Genomic DNA, 8982 nt, shown 5'->3' on the forward strand with positions numbered 1-8982 from the left:
AAAATGGTATAGAGAATTAAAAACCCATTTCTTGTTTACCCTCCGTTTGAATATCACTTTCACTGTGGGAAAGATTATGCAAATGCAGAAATCCATTCTTGAACTCTTATAGACTTCAGTTATCTCTCTTTTTCTGAAATAGGCCAGGCACAAACTAGCGCAGCACCACGGACAGGTAATTATACACCTTTGAATTAGAACCAGATCTGTTTTTCTCACAACCTGTAAAACAGCCTAAACATTTGATTGAACTGAACAAATCTGAGGGACTGCAATCAATCTGACATACCAAAATTATCATCAAACCATAACATTGTGTATTTGTGTGTTTGTTTTTTCCTGCAGCAACAGTGACATTGAACACAACTGCCTCACAGCCAGGAGTCGGAGGTAAAGATGATGGGGAGGATGAAACTCCACTATATTACCACTTAGTTATCTCATCAAAATGACAAAAAGATAACTAAAAAAATCTAATGACCTGTCTCTTCTATCTTTATATCGTTTGTGATTAATAGCCGTCAGGTTGGTGAATGGACCCAACCTCTGTTCTGGAAGAGTGGAGGTTTTCCACAATGGAATCTGGGGAACAGTGTGTGATGATCTGTGGGATTCAACAGACGCGGCAGTGGTGTGTAGAGAACTGGGCTGTGGGAATGTGACAGAGGCAAAGAGCTCTGCTTATTTTGGACAAGGTTCTGGACAAATCTGGTTGGATGATGTTCAGTGCCGTGGGAATGAATCAACACTGAAAAACTGTTCATCAATTGGATGGGGATCACATAACTGTGGGCACCAAGAAGATGCTGGAGTCATCTGCCAAGGTGAGTCAAACACATTTATACAAACGTTGTGTAGCTATGATGTTGTACAGGACTTTTTCTCATTAGTAATACAACAGCATTTCATGATCCAAATAACATGATCTACTTTAATGAACCAATATATCATTAGAATATTTTTTTTTTTTTTTCAACGGCACAACAGTTTTCAATTATGTGCCATTTATTCCTTAATTATGGGGTCAAGCTCACCAACAGCCAGGGTTGCCAGGTTTTCACAACAAAAGCCACCAAATCGCTACTCAAAACGAGCACAAATCCAGCCCAATCATGTTCTGGGGGTTATTTTTGGTGGGGTTCCTGGTAAAATTTGCATTCCAGGGGGCTAAATATCACGTTACTGGGGTCGCTTTAATCCGCGGGAACAATGTTAAAGTAGCCAAATTCCGAGAGAAAACCGCAGACCAGGCAACACTGCCAACAACATGCATGCAGTACTGTTGAGTGGATTTGTTTGGTCATAGCATCCCCAGTGGTGACTTTAGGAAAAGTCGATTAAAGGCTATGAGTACATTTTGCTTCATTTGTAACTTTGTAACTTTTGCCCAGTTGGTGGCGTTAGCTAAATTAATTGGCCTGATCTCAGTGTCAGACACTGAATTTTGCTCCAATTTGCAAAGGTACCGCCTCACTTCTGGCGTGGCATCGTTGCGGTCGACATTCTTAGTATGTTAACAGCAAATGGTATAGAGAATTAAAAAACCCATTTCTTGTTTACCCTCCGTTTGAATATCACTTTCACTGTGGGAAAGATTATGCAAATGCAGAAATCCATTCTTGAACTCTTATAGACTTCAGTTATCTGTCTTTTTCTGAAATAGGCCAGGCACAAACTAGCGCAGCACCACGGACAGGTAATTATACACCTTTGAATTAGAACCAGATCTGTTTTTCTCACAACCTGTAAAACAGCCTAAACATTTGATTGAACTGGACAAATCTGAGGCACTGCAATCAATCTGACATTCCAAAATTATCATCAAACCATAATGTTGTGTATTTGTGTGTTTGTTTTTTCCTGCAGCAGCAACAGTGACATTGAACACAACTGCCTCACAGCCAGGAGTCGGAGGTAAAGATGATGGGGAGGATGAAACTCCACTATATTACCACTTAGTTATCTCATCAAAATGACAAACAAATAAGCAAAAAAATTCTAATGACCTGTTCTTCTATCTTTATATTGTTTGTGATTAATAGCCGTCAGGTTGGTGAATGGATCCAACCTCTGTTCTGGAAGAGTGGAGGTTCTCCACAATGGAATCTGGGGAACAGTGTGTGATGATCTGTGGGATTCAACAGACGCGGCAGTGGTGTGTAGAGAACTGGGCTGTGGGAATGTGATAGAGGCAAAGAGCTCTGCTTATTTTGGACAAGGTTCTGGACAAATCTGGTTGGATGATGTTCAGTGCCGTGGGAATGAATCAACACTGAAAAACTGTTCATCAATTGGATGGGGATCACATAACTGTGGGCACCAAGAAGATGCTGGAGTCATCTGCCAAGGGGAGTCAAACACATTTATACAACCGTTGTGTAGCTATGATGTTGTAGAGGACTTTTTCTCATTAGCAATACAACAGCATTTTATGATCCAAATAGCATGATCTACTTTAAAGAACCAATATATCATTAGAATATTTTTTTTTTTTTTTTTTTTTTTCCAACGGCACAACAAAGTTTTCAATTATGTACCATTTATTCCTTAATTATGGGGTCAAGCTCACCAACAGCCAGGGTTGCCAGGTTTTCACAACAAAAGCCACCAAATCGCTACTCAAAACAAGCACAAATCCAGCCCAATCGTGTTCTGGGGGTTATTTTTTGGTGGGGTTCATGGTAAAATTTGCATTCCAGGGGCTAAATATCACGTTACTGGGGTCGCTTTAACCCGCGGGAACAATGTTAAAGTAGCCAAATTCCGAGAGAAAACCGCAGACCAGGCAACACTGCCAACAACATGCATGCAGTACTGTTGAGTGGATTTGTTTGGTCATAGCACCCCCAGTGGTGACTTTAGGAGAAGTCGATTAAAGTGAATATGAGTACATTTTGCTTCATTTGTAACTTTGTAACTTTTGCCCAGTTGGTGGCGTTAGCTAAATTAATTGGCCTGATCTCAGTGTCAGACACTGAATTTTGCTCCAATTTGCAAAGGTACCGCCTCACTTCTGGCGTGGCATCGTTGCGGTCGACTTTCTTAGCATGTTAACAGCAAATGGTATAGAGAATTAAAAATCCATTTCTTGTTTACTGTCTGTTTGAATATCACTTTCACTGTGGAAAAGATTATGCAAATGCAGAAATCCATTCTTGAACTCTTATAGACTTCAGTTATCTCTCTTTTTCTGAAATAGGCCAGGCACAAACTAGCGCAGCACCACGGACAGGTAATTATACACCTTTGAATTAGAACCAGATCTGTTTTTCTCACCACCTGTAAAACAGCCTAAGCATTTGATTGAACTGGACAAATCTGAGGCACTGCAATCAATCTGACATTCCAAAATTATCATCAAACCATAATGTTGTGTATTTGTGTGTTTGTTTTTTCCTGCAGCAACAGTGACATTGAACACAACTGCCTCACAGCCAGGAGTCGGAGGTAAAGACGATGGGGAGGATGAAACTCCACTATATTACCACTTAGTTATCTCATCAAAATGACAAACAAACAAGCAAAAAAATTCTAATGACCTGTTCTTCTATCTTTATTTTGTTTGTGATTAATAGCTGTCAGGTTGGTGAATGGATCCAACCTCTGTTCTGGAAGAGTGGAGGTTCTCCACAATGGAATCTGGGGAACAGTGTGTGATGATCTGTGGGATTCAACAGACGCGGCAGTGGTGTGTAGAGAACTGGGCTGTGGGAATGTGATAGAGGCAAAGAGCTCTGCTTATTTTGGACAAGGTTCTGGACAAATCTGGTTGGATGATGTTCAGTGCCGTGGGAATGAATCAACACTGAAAAACTGTTCATCACTTGGATGGGGATCACATAACTGTGGGCACCAAGAAGATGCTGGAGTCATCTGCCAAGGTGAGTCAAACACATTTATACAACTGTTGTATAGCTATGATGTTGTAGAGGACTTTTTCTCATTAGCAATACAACAGCATTTCATGATCCAAATAACATGATCTACTTTAAAGAACCAATATATCATTAGAATATTTTTATTTATTTTTTTCAACGGCACAACAAAGTTTTCAATTATGTACCATTTATTCCTTAATTATGGGGTCAAGCTCACCAACAGCCAGGGTTGCCAGGTTTTCACAACAAAAGTAGCCAAATTCCGAGAGAAAACCACAGACCCAGCAACACTGCCAACAGCATGCACGCAGTACTGTTGATTAGATTTGTTTGGTCATAACACCCCCAGTGGTGACTTTAGGAAAAGTTGCTCAAAGGATATGAGTACATTTCGCTTCATGTATAACTCACAGTAAAGTTAAACATACCAGACTGCATTACTTAAAAGAGAGATTAGAAACTGAATGAGTAAAACAGATATAAGCAAAACAAAATATTCATCATTAATTTGCTATTATTAACAAAATTAAATAAATAAAAATAATCCAAGTTGATAATTAAATTGAGGGCTAAAACTTTGTACATATGACCCTGGTAATGTAATTCAATTAGTTTCTTTAAGCTTATGAAATGTTCCACCTGCTTCATTCATTCTTTGTTTTTTCTCTTAGCTTTGAATGACCCCTGTTTTGAGCTCAACTGCACGGAGGATGAATGGTGTGGAGAGAAAAATGGTGTTTATGGCTGTTTCTGTAACAAGAGTCATCAAAGACCCGACCCAGAATCTTTCGGTTGGACAACACTGCACAACAACAATTCAAATCTACGTTTTCAGTAATCAGTCACATTTTTTATTAAAGCTTACTTGGGTGTTCTTATTATTTATTTATTTTTCTGTCAGATTTCTCTGAGGTTTGTGAAAGCAGCTCTGGTTCCATGTCTCTGTCTCGCTGTCAGCTCTTTGAGGCTGGTTTTCCTACTGACAACTTACACCTCAATGACCCCAACTGCAAAGGAACAGTCTGGAATGGCAGAGTGGAGTTCTATTTTGACAACAATGACCACATCTGTGGTACAAGTCTTGTGGTAGGAGATATTATGCTATTTAAACCCATAAGAGTATATGCTATTTAAAACACACTCAGCTCTCACACATCTCAGTTTACCACTGACTGAATAATGCCGAAGTACAACTAAGGAAAGAGTGCTAAGCTTTTTTTAATCAAACATTTTACCCCCTTTTTTCAGTTGACTGATGAGTTTTGCTCTTAATACAGTAGCTTTTAATGAAATCTGGTATTAAAATATATTTGTAGATACAAAATCGTGTAAATACAATCTTGAATTAAATTCAAACTAAAATGTTATGTCTCTGGTCCACAGGCCAATGGCACCCACTTCATTTATGAGAACTTTATTTTTGGAACTTCGGGCTCGACTAAAGGTCCCATCAGCAGGAAGAGAATTCTGAAGATGAATTTCAGCTGTATATACCCCCAAACCCAAACACTTTCTATGAATATGGAAATCAATCCACTAGAGAGGTGGGACTTCATGTTCTGTCTCTGTTTGTGCCAATTTATTTTAAATTAAAAAATAGTTTTATATATGGTAATTTTCTATAAACCGAGAGCACATTTCCCTGCTGAAAAAAACAGCATATGTTTGTTAGGTATGTTTTGACGCTGGGATGCTTGTTTAAGCTGGTCCTTTGCTGGTTTATGCTGGTCATATGCTGGTTTATGCTGGTCCTTTTGCTGGTCGTTTGCCAGCACATGACCAGCATAAACCAGCAAAGGACCAGCATAAACTAGCAAAAGGACCAGCATATACCACACATGACCAGCACAAACCAGCAAAGGACCAGCATAAACCAGCATCCCAGCGTCAAAACATACCTAACCAGCATATGCTGTTTTTTTCAACAGGGTTGTTACTGTATATCGGAAAATAAACATTAAATTGATACAGAATCAATTTATCAACATATCAACCCTACATTTATTTTAACAGCATTGTCCACAAGAAGCTTCCTGCTGGTCAAGGGACATATCAGGTCAGGATGGTTCCGTATCAGGATGCTGAGTTCTCCCAGCCCTTCACTGGAAGTGTGAATGTGGAGCTGAACCAGCAGATGTTTCTGGAAATTCGTGTAGAGGGGGTTGACAGCCGTCAGTTTGCCACAGTGATTGACACATGTTGGGCTACACCTGAGAATGATCCTAATCACTCTGTCCACTGGGACCTCATCAGCGGAGAGTAAGGCTGTATTTTAATCTAAAAAGAAAAATCTTAAAAGAGCAGAAATTGTTGTTTATTGTGATGCTTTACAGGACATTCTTATCATTTTTGGGGTACAGATTTTCTGAAAGCACTGCTTTTACGCTACCATAAATTTGATGATTAGTGATTCTGCAAATCATTTTTCTGTGTTTTTGTAGACATAATTCTTTTATACAATGGTCCTTTTATACAATGGTTGACTGTCACTACTGCTATTCTCAGGTGTCCAAGTCCAAATGATAACACAGTGGAACTGCTGCAGAATGGAGTCTCCACATCCAGCCGTTTCTCCTTCAGTATGTTTGTCTTCACTGCAAACTTCACTAAGGTTTATGTGCACTGTACTGTTCACATTTGCCTTCTTACGGGAAACCACTGCTCAACTGTGAGTTTGCAAACCCTCTCAAAATGAATAAAATGTTTCTGATTTTTTTTTCAGCATGGTTATAGTTTTATTTATTTTTTTTTTTTTTTTTTTTTGTGAATTGATTGTATAATTCCCTTTTTCTTAAAAGGGAATTATACAATCAATTCACAAAAAAGGACATGTATATTCATACATATGCACAATGGTTGAAAGACATTCCAAGGTGTTGATGAATTTTCAATGACTGCCCAGCTATGAAGTAGTTCCTGGTTTGATCACATTACAGTTCTATATCACTTTGCAGATAATTACACAAGCTCTCGCTTTCTTTTTCACCACACACACACACACACACACACACACACACACACACACACACACACACACACACACACACACACACCTTGGTGAACCTTGTCCTTGTCCTTACTTCATTGACTGCATACAACACATTTCATGTGTTTGATCTGCTGTTTTCTGTGAGAAACTTCACAACAGAAATGTGCAGTTTCAGTTAAATAAATAAATATTGCCTTAACAAATACAGATATAAATTAAATTTAATAAATAAATAAACCACTTGTTAACATACTTTATCTCTCAACCAAATATTTAAAAAGATAATTACACAAGTTGTCTCTTTTGTCCTTTGTCCTCTTGTTCTTTAGTGACTGCTTAGAGACAGCGCAAGCCATCATTGCTACAGTAGTTTGAAAGTGTAATGGTTGTGCATTCATTTTTTAATAAATCAATGACCCTTATCAATTATTACTTACATATATACTTTCTGAAATTCCTGTCATTTATTTAAATAAAAAAAAAAACAATATTGTCAGTCTTTTTAGTTCTTTAATACAATATTGATCACCAACAAAACCTCAATAAATAAAGATATCAATAAATGCTGAATCCTAAATGTTTAAATTTAATGATTTAACATTTCATATTTTAGTATCATGTCATGTTTTATTGCAATATGTCCTAAAACACATGGTTGCTTAGATCTTTGTTTCGACTGCCCTCTGTTTTAAGTATAGAATCATCTGATTGCTTTAATCAGTACACAGCCCAATGATCCTGTATTTTTTTCTGTTTTAGCAATGTGACTCTGGATACCACTGGAGAGAGGGCAGGTCTGCCGAATTCCATGACAGTGCTTCCATTTCCATGGGTCCCCTGGTGTTGTCTGAAAAGAAACAAGGTTTTTGTTTTTTCTCATCTAATTCAGTTTTCTGATGTATTGTTTCTGCATATTTTAAAAATATGATATATATTTGTTTTGAATCTATTACATGTCACTTTATTATATTTATTGTTCACAGGTATTTGAGCCCCAGAACAGCAGAACATATCCATGGCTTAAGTGTCTGTGTGATTCTTTGATTATATTATTTGTTTCTCTGCTAAGTGTTTTGATCACTCATTGTTTTATATACATCTCTTTCAAAATTAATGTCTTACTGATGCCACACTCCTACAAGCTGGGTTTCTCACTGCAAATTATGCTTTTAATATCATCTTATCTACTGACACTCGTTTTTTTTTTTCATTTTATTTTTTTTATGATGGATTAAGCTTTGTTTCCCAAACCAGCATGTAGATTGTTTGTTATTAAGCAGAACATATGTGCATTGTTATGGGAACCATGTGTGTATTCAGTACCATTTATTCACCAGTGGTTACATTTTCTTTTGTCATTATAGTGTGGGGTAGAATCATTAGGAAGACAGAAACAATATAATTCTATGTCTTTTGTTTGTGCTGCAGTATGAATAAACAGTGTCCACTGTCTTTGAGTTTATGGTTTATGTTTTTGTCCCCACAGAAATATTACGTCAATGTAAGTCTAAGCCTGCTGGATCTGTCCGCTGCTTTTGACATGGTTAACCACCAGATCCTTCTGTCAACTCTCATGAAAATACTTTAAAATGGTTTTAGACTTAAAGCTTTTACAACTAATTCAAACTTCCAGGCTAGGCTTTCTTAAGCCAACCTAAAGTATGTCTTGACAATTTTTTTTGTCTAGCTGCATTTTACAATAACAAGATATAGTGCAATCTTAAGGCTGGACTACATTACACAACTTTTAAATTCTGAACAGATTTTTAAAACACTAGACATCATACACTTACCGACATTGCAAATAGTCACAGAGGGAAAACTGGCCATCATACACTACATGACTTATGATCACACACTACTAGACTTTCAAGTCATTCCAAACACACAAACGTTTTGGGAATAAAAAAGCATATCAAGGAACACACAATTAATACCCATACAATTCAGTATATACAAGCCTGACTCTTACCCCACAGTGGTTGGAATGGTATGGAAGCTTGAACACACAGCAACCCAGAACTAATCATTTGGGGGCAACATTAGAGGGTTAGTTCAACCAAAAATTTTGTCAATAATTACTCACCCTCACATCATTCCAAACCTGTAAGACCT

The 8982-nt window shown here is 37.7% G+C and overlaps 1 protein-coding gene across 5 annotated transcripts in view; it reads left to right on the forward strand.

Moving 5' to 3' along the window:
- Nucleotides 1–8295, forward strand: part of LOC109058946 (scavenger receptor cysteine-rich domain-containing group B protein-like) — a 44752-nt gene extending 36457 nt beyond the window's left edge. For 2 of the 5 annotated variants that reach the window (XM_042744410.1, XM_042744433.1), the window contains 16 exons: nt 143–175; nt 346–390; nt 519–824; nt 1664–1696; nt 1870–1914; nt 2043–2348; nt 3200–3232; nt 3403–3447; nt 3576–3881; nt 4550–4669; nt 4780–4964; nt 5262–5422; nt 5892–6137; nt 6384–6546; nt 7627–7729; nt 7851–8294. In XM_042744410.1, the coding sequence (XP_042600344.1) occupies nt 143–175; nt 346–390; nt 519–824; nt 1664–1696; nt 1870–1914; nt 2043–2348; nt 3200–3232; nt 3403–3447; nt 3576–3881; nt 4550–4669; nt 4780–4964; nt 5262–5422; nt 5892–6137; nt 6384–6546; nt 7627–7729; nt 7851–7858 (2138 nt within the window). In that variant the 3' untranslated portion in view covers nt 7859–8294. Of the gene's footprint in view, nt 1–142; nt 176–345; nt 391–518; nt 825–1663; nt 1697–1869; nt 1915–2042; nt 2349–3199; nt 3233–3402; nt 3448–3575; nt 3882–4549; nt 4670–4779; nt 4965–5261; nt 5423–5891; nt 6138–6383; nt 6547–7626; nt 7730–7850 lie in introns of all 5 variants that reach the window. The other 3 variants (XM_042744427.1, XM_042744418.1, XM_042744439.1) reach the window with 3 other exon arrangements.
- Nucleotides 8296–8982: the final 687 nt, after the last annotated feature.

The sequence above is a fragment of the Cyprinus carpio genome, chromosome A4 (genome assembly GCF_018340385.1).
Source record: "Cyprinus carpio isolate SPL01 chromosome A4, ASM1834038v1, whole genome shotgun sequence".
NCBI lineage: Eukaryota > Metazoa > Chordata > Actinopteri > Cypriniformes > Cyprinidae > Cyprinus > Cyprinus carpio.